At 36.2% G+C, this 15046-nt stretch overlaps 1 protein-coding gene across 8 annotated transcripts; it reads right to left on the bottom strand.

Annotated features, from left to right (window-relative positions):
- Window positions 1-2288: 2288 nt before the first annotated feature.
- Window positions 2289-8186, bottom strand: LOC113702810 (nuclear transcription factor Y subunit A-3). Of its 8 annotated transcripts, none has more exons than XM_072061803.1 (7): window positions 7746-8183; window positions 6914-6980; window positions 6607-6723; window positions 5587-5699; window positions 4417-4488; window positions 3157-3327; window positions 2289-3070 (listed from the first exon to the last, which is right to left on the bottom strand). In XM_072061803.1, the coding sequence occupies exons 3-7, from the start codon at window positions 6659-6661 to the stop codon at window positions 2693-2695; spliced, it is 789 nt and encodes a 262-aa protein (XP_071917904.1). In that variant the 5' UTR covers window positions 6662-6723; window positions 6914-6980; window positions 7746-8183; the 3' UTR covers window positions 2289-2692. The 8 variants fall into 8 exon arrangements, with proteins under 8 accessions (XP_071917904.1, XP_071917907.1, XP_027079757.2 ...); XM_072061806.1 differs by having other exon boundaries at window positions 6634-6723; window positions 7746-8181; XM_027223956.2 differs by having other exon boundaries at window positions 6607-6980; window positions 7746-8186.
- Window positions 8187-15046: the final 6860 nt, after the last annotated feature.

Below are 15046 nucleotides of genomic sequence, written 5' to 3'. Positions count from 1 at the left end.
TTCTGCTTTGGAGCTTGAATAGGCTTGCTTATCATACATCTACATTACACTACCAACTTTTCCAAGGCATTGCTGTCATTCAATTTACCAACTGGAAATGATGACAAAAGCATATTGTGTGAGAACTAATTTTAAAAGGGTTCAAAGTCCTACTAGATTTATGATTACGACAAAAAATCAATGACTTCCCATGTAATTAATTAACCGAAGTCTTTAGTAATTGCACATTAAAGAATGCAATTAATGGGCAGTTCTGGTATTGTATGTTGATTTAAAGGGTAGGGATAATTTCAGAAACCATCCTTGAGGTTTCTGACAATTGCACTTGGCTCCCCTCAGGTTTAAGAAATTATACTTACTTCCTTGACATAATAAAATACCTATAATTCCCTCCACTTAGTAGACAATTTTAAATTTAAAACAATAAATTTACAAAACCTAAAAAAAAAATCTATTTTCCTGTCTTTTGTCTACTTTCAAGTTAATAGAACCTCTTTTTATTATTTTCAGTTTTGTGGATATTAGCAAATTGAATTTACAAAATCTACAAAGGGAGTAGATTATGCGTCAAACTAAAAGGAAATGAAGAGACTAGCAGTGATAGAGAAATAAATAATGAAATTAATGATTGAAATAGGAAGAAGAATTAAAGATGTGAAATTTGTCATATTTTGTTTATTATCAGGAAAAACTTTTATAAAATGTCAATAATTACATAATGATTTTTTTTCATTGGATTAGAAATTTTTTATTATGATTTTATTGTAGAGGTAGAATTTATTTTCAGCTTTTGAGATATTAATATTTTTAAAACTATAGGAGAATTGTAATTGTGGTTCTAGATCAAATTAGCTTATATTGAAAAGATATTTGAGCATTGATATTTACTTTGGGAGTATAAAATTGGTTTTCAATGGGATTTTGTGTGAGTGTGTGCGTGTGTGTTTTTTTATTGTGACAAGTATTGATATTGTATATGCAATTTGGGATCTTTTGGGTAGTTACTCGATTTTAAAACTTATACTCGGACGGTTGTTTGGCTTGTTGATTTATACAAAGTATAGAAGAAAATGATTGAGTATACTATATTTTTCTTTCTTAGTTTTGTACAAAAGAATAATTTAGGATTTTTGAAAGAAAATCTAAATTCTTGGATCTACATTGTTACTAAATAGTAAAAGTATGGGAGGTATATGTAATTTTTAAAATCTGAGGGAAGCTCTTTGTAATTGTGAGAAACCTTAGGGAGGTTTGTGAAATTATCCCTAAAAGGTAAGTAGTAATATAATTCGAGGATATACAAGAGACATTTTCCTTGCATGGATCCTATCAATCACACACTCCTCAAGGGGAAAAAAATACTACTACTCTGTCACTTACAAGAGACAAAGATCAGTTTAACTATAAGCTCTTCCATGGTAATGACACTACAAATCTCAACCTTTACAGTGTAAAAAATGTGCGCAAACAAGTTTTACTTCTAATACATCAATTAATTTAGACAATGAATTTTTGTTTTATCAAGTGTAAGACATTGGTTTCGTAATCCGACCCTTTTTGCTTTGGGTTTTAAACATATTCCAAAACGATTACATTTTTTTGCCCACCATTTGGAAAGTTGAACTCAAATGGATTGAAGTTACTGATTCACTGGATTCCTCGTAAAGGCAAATGAAAGAGATCTTAGGCTCCTAGTTCATGTTGTAGCTAGCTAGTGCAGACTATGTGATGGCTACAGCTTTAACCTCTTTTTAGTCTCAATGAATATTTTACCTTTTCTGTGGTAAAACAACCATATGTATTTTTAACTTGGATTAAAAATAAAAAAGACCCATGTGATATATCTAATACACAGAAAAATCCTCCATAGTTTCAAAACATACAAAATGACACCTTATATTTTGAACTAATTATAAAACTGATAGAATCCGGTAAATTTAATGGAATCCGATAAACTTAAGAGAAAACTTAACGAAATCCGATAAACTTAACAGAATCTCCAGTAAGTTTAATAGTCAAAACCATCATTTTCATTAAGTTTACTAAATTCTGTTAATTTACAATTTAGTTCATTTTTGTATGTTTTGAAACTACAGAAGGCTTTTCTGTGTATTAGATATAACACATACGACTTTTTTGTTTTTAACCCTTTTAACTTTGGAGTTGTCAGCTCATGTTAGATGAATTGACAAAGACATTAACCTATGTGCAAAATGTGCCAAGAATCAAAAAAGAATTTTAAGGGGAGGGGGGAGGCGCAGTAAGAACTTTAGGCAGGCAATTACGAATTACACAAGGTAATCAAAGTTTTTATTAGTACATCTTTGCGAGTGCAAGACATAATCACCAACGATGGCCAAACACAGCCATACAAAACCAAATGCAAGAAAAACAGACTCTGAAAAACATCAGACAAAAGGAATTGAAAGCACAACCATTCCTTGTCTGAGCAGTAGTTAAGGATCATTACCTTTTATTGACACTAAAATTAAAAGCACACAACATTGGTCCAGCTATGCGTTTCTTCTTTATCTGGAAACCATAATCATGGAACCATCGAATGCCTGAATGGGACATATCCTACGAGGAAGTCCCCTCTTTTATTCCAAGTCTGGAACAAAGAGTAGTGAAATAGCCAAGGATGTCCTGCCAAATATTCATTGCGAGTTGCCCAACAGAGCTGCAGATGCAGTCAGTTTCGAGCACGTCCATCAATGGATAAGAAAAGCAGGTTGCCAGCTTCTAAATGTGTTGAATCTTTTCCGACACGCATGCCCATGTGGAAAGAAGAGGCTGACACCTGATTCTCTGGGTGTTGGAAGATGTCATCACCATTGAATATGCTTGTGACATCAGAGCCAGATGGGGTGGAAGCTGCCCAACTACAACTTTCTGAGAGCCGAGCTTCGGAGCCAGATATATCTCCAGCAAGCATTTTAAGAGGAGCATCCTCAGTATAGCTTGGAGATGAAAGCTTGGATGGCTTTATATCCTTCGTATTCAAAAAGCGCCCTCCAGAACCCCGAGGTCTCCTTACCGCATGTTTATGTCGAGATTCATGAAGGTAGGGCTGCAAAAAACAAAATTAACACTTTCAAGGATGAAAACCGAACTTATTAGTTGAGGCACAAAGTGATGGCTTTAAGCTACAAGTACCTTTCGGAACTTGAGCATTTTGTTCTGAGCCTCGAGCTTTGCACGGATTCGTCTTCGTCTGAGGATTGCACGATATTGCTTAGCATTGACCAAGACAGGCATGCCCTCTGCACATTGAAGAGGAGGAAGTGGAACTCTTGCATGCAGCATCCCCACCATAGGAGGACATACCTGGTCATATTGCAGCAAGCATTTTAATAAGCTACATTGATTGCTGAAAAGACCAAATTCATGCATCTCATTAAATTTGATGCAGCGTGTTTCAGCTTAAAGAAGACCTTCTAAAGTAAAAAAATGACAAATTCATAGTTAAATGCAACTACAGCCAAAAGCCATGGTAAAGTTCATGGATTTAGCTTATCACAGGCTCTCAAAAGAACATAGGTACTTGTACCACTAGATGACGCTGCTAATTCCCAACCTTCGCCTGCCAATGGGATTCTTCTTAATCTCCCATTCAGAAGATTCAGAAGCATCTTCTTACGGATAGAAGACACACATTCCATCCACAAGTAAATAACAAAAACCTTCATTCAGCATCTTGCAAATTTTTTTATCATTGTTTTTTTTAATTAATTTTTCTTTTTACCTGGATAATAGATCCTTTTCCAGCATTCAGTAACAAGCCTAGCTATAGTGAAAGAGCAAACATATCATTCAGAAAACATGGTCTATTTTAACACAAAACAAATAACAACCAATTTAGAACTCCCAATAAATTCCAACTCAGGAATCCTACAGCAACAAAAATATTAAAATGCAAATTATCAATCCCATCACATGAGAAGTACCTAAGATACTCCAGAATAGAGAAGAGAAAGAAGAGGCATGATGAATTATGAAGTGCATGATGTATTGTGCACATCCACAACACAAACTGTAGTAAATAGCTGGATTCTCTTCAGATTATGCAGAAAACGTAAATTATGATTCTAAACATCAAAACCAATTGGCATTCTTAAGCTGGAGAGTGCTCTGCATGAGTCCTATTTACCATCTTGCTTCATGAACGATTGAGAACCTAAGCTTACTACAAACTGCATTATACGCCAACTGTTAGACAATAGTTTCACTTTGAAATTGTTTTTGTCCTTGTATCCCACAACCTTTTGCCTTCTCTATTTTCTGCTAAGTTCCATGTCAAACAAAAAATCAACTTCCTTCATTGACTCCTCATTTTTCTAATAACAAACATCAATACTCCCAAAAATATGTAGAATTAAGATGCTTGTTATTACAACTGATGAATGAAGGACTTACAAGAGCATTTGGCCCATAAGCAGCTACAAGCCCGCCAAAGTAGGATTCACTGCTGGGGAAGGGTATGCAAGCCTGAAAGCACAAAAGACCATAAATTCCTGTGTTCCGTTTTTCATTGGATTTATGCAATAGCCACATGCCCATTCTTCCTAGTTCAGATTGTGTGGAGCTTAAGCATGTTTCTAGTCTCCATTTGAGTTGTTAATATCACCAATATTTGAAGCATGGAGTGGTCAATCAGAGGCAAACAGAAGCCTTCAACTTCTGGTTTTCTGCATTAGCCTTTTATAGATTTAACTATGAAATGATTAGATTACTTTGTTGCTTCCAGGATTAAATGAATATCTATAATAATAAAAAAGACTAGAATAAACTGATTTCATAACTTGGATGTAGAACTGGCACTGGACTGTCTTCCTTTGATATGGGAGAGACTTTTGATCAGTTTCCTTCCACATAGGAGATTAATTAACAGACCAGTCTTAGACAAACTCTTCTAGAGCTGAGCCAAATTTGAGAATTAAGTATGCTGGTTTGTCTTCACCCCAACTTCCACAGTTGTTGGCATTCCATTATAGGTATTGTCACTGTTGTTGGTGCATTACAATGTGCATATACACAGTGTTTTCAACATGCCATGACTAAGTCACGCACCTATACTGTGGATTGTAGATTAGTCATGACCAAGCTACTCAATCTGTGCATGGGTAAATAATCCTACCTGTTTCAGTGACTGCTTAGTTAATATACTTAAAGCGTTGATAAAGTGTGGCTGCTCTTGCATATGTAGATCTAGAATAAGATTATCTTATCTACATGGAAGAAGTGAGGAGCTTCCGCTAATGACTTATGATGGAAAGGGTCATCTATGCATCTATAAATGGCTCTTCTACCCCTTCCTCCACCTCCCCCCCCCCCCCCCCTCCCAAAAAAAAAAAAAAAACCATCCCAAGTTTGTCTTTCTCATAAGAGATGCAAGATGTAGGTGCTAAGACTAAAATCATTAAAGACATGCCAAGGTATCAATTTTATGCCATGCCATGTATTAGAAGGCAAAATTGAAGGTCTCTGGATCTCCGATATCAAAACATGTCTAATCAGAGTTAACATTTTTCTACCAAGCCAGCAGTCCCAAGCATTGCACTGAGGAAAGAATGGAGATGGACTCACCAATGACTTGTTATAATCCAACTGTACTTGGCTAACAGTAAAATCTGCACTGACACACAAAAGAGGTGATCTCTGGTACTGCTCTGCACGCCTTCCATGAGTTTCATCACCAGCTGAGAAAGAGAGAACTTCCATTAATATAAGTTGACAAAGGCTGAGACAAAAACAAGCTAGTACTCTGAAGGTGGAGGAAACATTTTCGAGCTCATGTTGGTAAAGTGGATGAAATACATCCGAGTTTAGGTTTCCAAAGAAATTATTGTATATATGTTGGATCACTAAGTATCAGGTATGTTTTTTGAGTATATAGAACAGAGCGTGCAGAAATGTAAGTGGATGAGTGACCTCACTGATTTAGAAAGTGAAAACACAAACATGCAATGTACAGAAAGCCTTCCTAAAGGCCACAAAAATGTTGATTTAGACCATGCACAAAGTGATTCCAATTACAATTGAGAAACATCTTTGCCTCGTCTGCATATTTTCAAAGATTATGGTTTATATAAAAGAATAACTTTTGACCCAAAAAAAAAAATCTTCACCTTGTCCGCTTATTTTCAACATTTTGAAGCTAGTTACCACCTTAGCAACAAATAGTAACACTAAGGAAGAAAAGAATCCAGATTAACAGTCAAGAAACCTTATATGTATCAAATGAAGTGGTAGATTACTTCACATGATACTAAAAGAAATTGTTACTGTTTCCCCTACAATTACACCAGAATTGAAATTATGCAAGACCGTAGGTTATTCAGTCTGCCAGTCAAACACAAATACAAAATTTAAGTCCATTGTGATGTCCAAATTTCACATGTCATGCAAATGTATTGGAACTTCAACGTCTATCTACTCTTTGTAAGGTAATTAAAAATTTTGAACCATTTCTCAATTTGTGCATAACTTTTAGTTTGGTGCAGTAAACTCTAATTATATGTCTAATCATAAGAGTTTATTAATTTACAAGGTTTCATTTTGAAAAAACAAATATCAGAGAATATGACAAGGAATAGCAAGTATGACCACACTGTGATCCGATGGTATGCATACAAGTGCTGTTTCTTGCAGCATCAGCCATAACGTATTGAGACTGACAGGTTGACAGAGTTGATAAGGAATCCAGTTCTTGAAATAGCAAGTCTGATTGCTTCACATGGAAAAATTCGTTGTTAGATGATTCTGGTCCAGTAATAACACTCTTGGAAGGAGAAAACTTTGATTGTTCAGTAGAGTTCCATAGAGAAGAGCAAGTAATAAGAAAAGGTGCCAATGATTGGCCATCTTTGTTGCAAGAGCTTTGCATCCTTAATACTCAGTAGCTATTTACAACCTCTCTTCTGTTACGTCTAAATCCCTATTGCAGGACAGTGAACACTGCAACTGCAGTTGATGTTTTCCTGGCTCAGTTAACAACAACAAATCCAATGCATGTCAATGACATTTTTTAAAAACTTGACATGCTAACAATCATGCTAAGGAGCAAAGAATTAGTAGTAAAGATGATCTTACTTCCTTTTAGAACATACCAAGAATTGTCTGTGTGTATTTATGGCCACATGGGCCAACAAGATTGGAGCTGCTAAACTAGGAAAGGTAAAACTATTCTCGAAATGTTTAGTATAAAAATTACCGAGTGCACTGATATCGGAAAGGAACAAGCAAAACAACTACAATCAATTGCGCAAATAACTTCACCTATTAAAACTTAAAAGGATTCCTTTATTTACCTTCTTCTCTCAAGGCCAACTATCTGACACAAAACATATATTCTCTTCAACTTAGAACATCAACAGTTTAGAACAGTAAATCATTAATCCCAGGATGGTTTTCAATATTTACTAAAGCCAGCCAATTTTCAAAGTCATTGAATTGAAGGCACGTCACTCAAACAAAAGATGTGTGTTCCAGAAATATCAAAAGTTGTTGAATTTCCAGACTGCGTACGAGTATAAAGGAGACAAGACGAAAAACCCAAAAAAAAAAAAAAAAAAAAAAATTTTTCAACACATCTTCAAGAACCAATGGTAGCTAACTGTTCAATTTCAAATCAGGAACAATTGGCAATCCTGAGATACAAAGACATAGTAACTATACGATTCCAACGAAATGAAAGATAGATACAAGAAGAAAGAAAGGTCATTTGGAGGGAATAAGAGAGACACCTGTGCAACGGTGGAAGAGTGAAGTTTCCCAGACTGACAAAGAACCTTCTTGTTTGGTTAATAGTTCTTTGGATTTGATGCTAACAAAGTCTTTATTTCTGCTCCCTTCCGAAAGCTACTAACTATTGCTCCTTTCACATCAAAAATAAAAGGAAAAGGAACTACTAAATGAATAAAGCCCTTTAAGCATGGAAGCGACAAGCTCTCATTAGTTACTCCATCACAAGATACAAACAATCAAATACCACTCACAAAACCATCCTATTTCCACCTCCACCACAGCCACCACCATCACCACTACCTTGTTTGCTTTAACTGGGGAGTATTTTTTTAGAGAAATGCCTTTACATTTTCCCAAATGGGCGCTTCTAGATTGGCTAAAGCTAAAGAACCACTCGACAGCATGGGAGGACATGCCCACCCGTACTTACCCTCGAAGAAAGGTTATGGATAATGCCACATCACTTTTGGCAAAAAGGTTACATCAAATATTTCTTGAAATGACAAATTCATCATTTCCAAAAAGGTTAATTTTCGCTTTGCACTCTTTAATTATATTTAAATTTCTATTTTGATCCTTAAATTTTAAAATGGAGCACGTTAGAGCATCAAATATAAAAGTTGTTCCGTTCAAATAAAATTATTGACGGAAGTGAAATAGATTTTATAATTGAGTGGGAAGAATTTTATACTTTAAATACTAATATGTAATAGATTCTATACTTTTGGGGATCTAAAGCGTCTCGTTTTAATATTTAAGGACCGAAAAAGAATTTGAATATAATTAATGGGCACAGAGTAAAATTAATCTTTTTTGAAATGAATCCTGTCCTTTGGCTAGCAAATGGTATAGCTATCATTCTATAAGAATTTTGTTTTGAAACAAAAATAGAAGTATCCATTGTATTTTTTTTCTTTCCTTAAAAAAAAAAAAGAAGAACAAAGGGAAGACTTTTCCCCAAACTAGTGCCAATTTGGCACTTGTATTCTTCTTTTTTAACTGAATAAAGTTTTATTAATGTTGATTTATCTTGTAAAATTTGGATTAAGTATTTCTTTTTTTTTTGTCACTTGTCATCATCTACATCTACACCTATTCCTAATTCTAATATACTCTATACTAGGAGAGTGACCCAACAGGGTCACGGGAAACTGATGGAGACTAAACCACCATCGGACCATACGGATGCAAAGCATCCACATGGATCTTAAGTAAAGCCACATTAAGTGGTAACTTTTTGATGACACACTAAAGGTGGTGGCCAACTCCACTCTCATTATATATAATATTGTGCATCATAAAATAGCGAAACATAAAAAAGAAGGAGATGTGATAGAAATAATGTGAAGTTGTACTCTAAAATATTCCCTTGTGTACCAATTACATTAGTCCAACCTTATAAACATTTAATCTTTCTCAAAACTAACGTCATTTGCGATACATCCAATCAAAATGTCATTTATGCCCTATTTAATAAGCTACTTTTGACAAAAAAAGAAGAAGAAGCTACTTTTGCAATTTATACAAACAATCTTGACTCTTTTTTTTTAAATATATATTCAAATCCATCTTTCTAACTCTTTTTTGCAAACTAACTGTTTTTCTTCTTACACCTCCCAAAATAATTGCTAAAACCAACCCTCTAACCGCAGGATCCTTATCCCCATACCCTTTGTGCTTCTATTTGAAAAGGCCCCCTCTAATAAAAATAAAAACTACCTCTGATGAATAAAAATAAAAAATCACCGGCCTTTGGGCTGCTAGCCACCATCAAGCTTTTAAAGCTTGGTGGGGTGGGAGGTAACCACCAATTGCCACAATATGTGGCTCTTCAAATCCAGACGCGTGTGTAGTGCACCCGTTTAGTCTGTTGGTGGTTTAGTCTCTGTCGATCCCCCCATAGGTCTAGTTGAATCCTCCCTAAAATATATTAGAATAGAAGTAGGAGTAAGTCTAAAATAGACTATTATTGACTGTCGAAAAAAAAATAATAAAAAAAAAAGGTACAACTGTTTAAAAAAGCATCTTTGATAAATGAGATATTTGAGCATAGAGGGTTACTTATATTTCGGCATGATGCAAAAATGGAATGTAGATATTTGGTCGAAAGACAATTTCAGAGTGTTTTGGGCAACATTGGATTATAATCGACAAAAATGAGTACTTTGATGTGACTAAAACATGATGAGGAGGGGACAAATGATTTTGGCACATACTTGGAAGGAGGGATTTGGAGTTGACATAAAATCGGGAAATGGGGCAAGCAACCGTTCCAGAAGGTTGATAGCTAAAGTTTGATCCAAAAAAAAAAAATATCGGAAAATAGGGCAAGCAATCGTTCATCTTGTATATTATTTTGCACATTATGTGTGAGATTCATAAAATTTTGTTCTATAGTTATATATTGTGCAAAATGAGTTATATAATGTGTAAACTAAGTTACATCTTGTGCAAAATATACAATATCGATCCGAATGATTTCTCCGTTGACTGCTCCTGCCTTTGGTCCATAAAATCGGCCTTCATACACTCATTTCTGGTAATGTTACCAATTGAATTTTCACCCAAAAAAAAGAAAGAAAGAAGAAGATAACTCATTTCTGGTAAAAGGGAAAAAGTGCCCCTTGTGTTAGAAAGGTCTGAAGTGCGCCAATTACATCACTTGCTCCCAGTTTAGTAGTATCTTAAAGGGGCTAAACATCAAATAGGTCCACGTTCACTCCAAAGGAAGTTTAAATAAATACCCACTACCATTATCCCCCCCCCCCCCCCCCCCCCCCCCCCCCCCCCCCCAATAGGAAAGGGTCTTTTTACATGGAAATATGATCTTTTTTTGAATGGACAAAAGGTTGCATTGTTGGACTACAAGAAGGAGACAAAAGTGTTGAGTTTGCAGGGAAACAATGCTTCGTCAGGTTTTACAAAAAAGTTAAGTTACAAAATGATTTGGGAACAATAATTTTGTGCTTGGACTAAGGGGCCAGAATGATGATGCCATGCCAAATAGAAGAAGCTCATTCGAATTTTATTTTCCGGTCTCGTTGCATTGCATTCAAAGGCATGTAACGCTTTGCTGGGATCATCGTACAAGTTTCGTGAATTGTGATTTTTAGATTCAACATTTCAAAATGGATTCATTAATTTGGTTCTTAATTAGTCCAAATCAATAAATTGAAAATTCTCACTCAAGTTGGACCGTTATTCCCTCTTGCTAGGAAAAAAAAGGAAAATAATTAAAACCCCGTCTGGATTGCAAGTTTTTAGAAATTTTATATACATAAAAAAATAACGATGTAATATGTGTGAAATAAAAAAAATAATTAAAAAAAATGTCAGAAAGAACATTTCTGCAAAAACTCGCAATTCAAACAAGGATTAAGTCTAACAAGTTATTCAAAATATATATATATATATATATCTCTCTCTATCCTTCTTTTCTTTGTTTCTGTAGCCTTTTAGACTTGGCTTTTGAGGCTAATGCCTCTTGGTTGAGAAGCACAATGGAACTAAGCTTAAACAGGTCATTTCTGCATTAGTTTAAGTTAATGGTACAACTTTGATAAAACTAATGCAGGAAATGACAAAAGTAGTCCACAGTCCAAACATGATCTTATCAACCTGCCAGAGTGCCCAGATGAACAAAATTCATTTTTGACATAGCTAATATTGTCCTCTACTGGTATTCTTGGTAACCGCCAGATCGAATCCACATAAAACTAATAATTGAAGTTCACATCACTGACGCAAAGGATAATCTATTTTAATTGGAGAAAAGCCTTAGTGGTTGAAACCTTCCAATCTCAAGAATTCTTTACCCATTTATGGTTTCAATCATAGGTGGACGACGTTTTCTTGACGACAAATTCATTTAGGTGTTTGCAGTCAATTTGTTTCGAATCATCCAAGGACAATCACAAAATCAAAGTTTTAAGAAGATTTTCTCCTCAACCCAGTTAGGCCCCGTGGAATGGATATTTACTAAGCTTTGTTTTGTGCACACCACCAAGTATGATTTTTGTTTTTATTTTCCTGGGATACAATAGAAACAATTCCGGCTGTGTTTCCTCAATCTAGGAAACATCATATAGCTCCAACTTCTTTGTTGTCGTGTGGACAAAAGATTTGCAAATAGAACATCAACTTTTTAAGTAATGATAACGAACAATGATCCAACTGTTGGTCAATCCAGGGCATGATGAACCAGTAGTATTAGCTAGACGGCTTCCAGAATTATTCAGGGGAAGGCTAGGTAATCCATCAAAGTTTGACATGCTCAATTATCGCTTATGCCAGTCGCCAAGAAATTGTAGAAAAATTAATCAAAAAATATGGGATCTGTTGAAGGTAGTCTGTCATCTTTCAATCAGAAATTATTCAGGAAAGCCCAGGCAATATCACAAGGATAATCAATGACTTCAGTAAGTCAAAAGGTACGGGCCAGGCAAATTTAGAACAGAGCTTGAAAATTGCCACTCTCTGCAGATTGAAAACATTTGGAAACGAGGCATCAGATAAACAACTCGTGAAGGATGGTGAAATACCCTCAATCAGTATCAGCATTTTCTTAATTGTACCCAAGATTGATGAGGTTGTCGCGAAACCAGGAGCGCCAAGTGGTCCTTGTTCTCCGTGGAGGTCTCCATGAAGTGCAGAAAAGCATTTTTGGCTTGTGTATGGCAGATAGATTGGGCATAAGACAGATTAGAGCACAAGTCTTGCTCAAAACTACTAGGTAAGAATTTCTGCGTTCCAGGCTTTCGGCTGCATCTGGTTCAGAAGCACTTGGGTGAGGAGCCATTATAATGCTAGGCAGCAGCATGCTTGCAGGCAGAGGCCCTCAAAGATCTTCGCGTTGTACTTTGAAATTCCTTCCACATACCGCAACTGAAGATATTCAAAAGGAAATGTCTGATGGAATATACTTACAAGAATAAGGCTCTTGCTTCCTAGTTATGTACCGAGTGTAGTAACAGGTCACAGTTCATACTGAGTAGATGAGAAATTTGCCAATTTGAAACCTTGGTAGGAAGGGTGTTCTATAGATTATTTTACAGCCACATTCCAAGTGGGAGCTTGAAGGAAGAAATGAGTCTCGTATGAGTACCCTTGTTCCAACAATTCTTCACACTACATTGCAGCAAAGAATTGACAGACTCGATAACTTCATCACTTAGCTTCTTTTTCACCTTAAAACCTCATCTAGAACCTTTTGATATCTGTGGATCTCCTTCATTGGGCAGCATTTTCTCATCTGCTCAAAAAGCTTTTCAATCTCAAATAACTTTCCTTCAGCGACCAGTTTCTTGACAAACACTTCAAAGCATTCAAGATTAATCAAATATCTCTCATCAATAATTTTCAAGAAAAAGTTCATAGCCATTTCCACATTTCCATCCTCGCAAAATCCCCAAATTAAGCAATTGTATAAAGTGGTATCGAGCCTATTACCATCCTGAAGCATGTTGTTAACTAGCATCCATACATCTTGCATCCTTCCTGTAGCCCTTACCAGGCCACAAATCACTGCACTATATGATAAAAAATTTGGATGGCAACCCATCTGTGGCATCTGTTTCAAAAGAAGTACGGCTTTATCAAGCTCACCCAGCTCTACAAGACTCCTAAGTACAGCATTATAACCATACATAGGTGGACTAATGCCTTTCACCCTCATTTCCCTTAATAGAGCAATAGCCTTATCTGGCATTTTCAACTTGCAATGCTCATTTACAATAACTGCATATGATTTCTGATCAAGCTCCAAACCAGAACCAACCATCTCCCTGAAATGTTGAATGGCCTCATTCGATCGCCCTGCAGCACAATATCCCTTCAGCAAACTCGTTTGAGTCGTTACATTATCCTTCACTCCACTAAGTCTCATCCTAGTCTGCATCTTCTTGGCCTCGTCAACCATTCCATTCAAACACAATCCATTGATCAGAGCATTATAGGTCGACACATTAGGCCTGACATTCCTCTTCCCCATCTCATCAAACCACCTCATGGCCTCGTCTGTATTCCCTATCCTACAAAACCCATCAATCAATGTGGTAAAAGTAACCATATCAGGCAAATAAACCCTACTCTCAACCATTTTATCTACAATGCTTCGAGCATTTTCCATTAGACCTTTCTTACAGAACCCATGAACAATAGTATTGTAAGTAAACAAATTTCTCTCACACCCCATTCGGGACATTTCATCAAACACCTTCTCGGCATGCTCAATCATGCCTACTTGACAAAACCCCCTAATCATTGTTGTATATGTGGAAACATCAGGCTTTACAACAGCCTCTTTAATCATCATCCCGAAGAATCCCCAGGCCAAGTTAACCCTCTTAGCCTTAACCAAAACGCCTAAGACTGCATTATATGAAAACAAGCAGTCCCCAAATTCTCTCTCTTTTACATGATGAAAAAGCTTAACAGCCCAATTTAAATGGCCTAAATCCCCATGAGCTTTGATAAATTTCCCCACCATAAAATCAGAATATCTGTCGTGGGATTCAAGTAATCTAGTTGCCAAAGAAAATAATCTATGGGATATTAGCTTGTCAGCAATGGCAATGTAGCAATGGTGTGTGTGGAAGTAATTACTGGGGTTGGGGTTTAAGTTAGCAGCCCAGTTGAAGAAGTAAAGAGAATGGTAAGGGGTTGTTTGGTTGTTAATAACTTGGATGACTAATTTGGGCGTCAAATGGGGTGAGAATTGGTTGAGAATATCGGGGAGCTCCGTCTCTGGGTTTACCGTTTTCTGGAGGATTGAGGTTATGGTGTTGACCAGCCAACGGGATTCAGGGACTAGCGGTGACAGGCGTTTTGAGAGGTGAGAATTGGCGACTGTGGCCATTGCTAGCGGCTCAGCTCTTCTCTGGCATCGGCAGCAGCCCGGTTGCCGTTTAGCGCTTGAAAAATTGGCTCCTTGCCTGAGTTTCTCAGGCCAGGAAATTAGGACGTTTAATTGCTTCTAGGCCCTCAAAATGGTCAAATATATAGTACTTTCCAAGTTTCAGTAGAAAACCTGAATTCTTGTTTATATGTTGCCTTCCGTACTACTAATTTTGTATTGTAACAAGAAGGTGCTTGTTTCATGGGAATATTTATAGTTGACTCTTTCATTCAAGTAATCTCTTATCCAGATGAACAAACATACAATTGAAAGACGGATAGTTTTGTCAATGTTTAGGTGCTTAATAATTTAAGTCGGCAAAGCTGCAATGGTTTCTTAGCTCAACATAATTCTTTGTTTGGATTCCTGTAGATGAATATCTGTTCAATTAATGAATCATTACGA

This window comes from Coffea arabica, chromosome 8e, assembly GCF_036785885.1.
Source record: "Coffea arabica cultivar ET-39 chromosome 8e, Coffea Arabica ET-39 HiFi, whole genome shotgun sequence".
Taxonomy (NCBI): Eukaryota; Viridiplantae; Streptophyta; class Magnoliopsida; order Gentianales; family Rubiaceae; genus Coffea; species Coffea arabica.
This window is presented reverse-complemented; position numbering and strand designations above follow the sequence as displayed.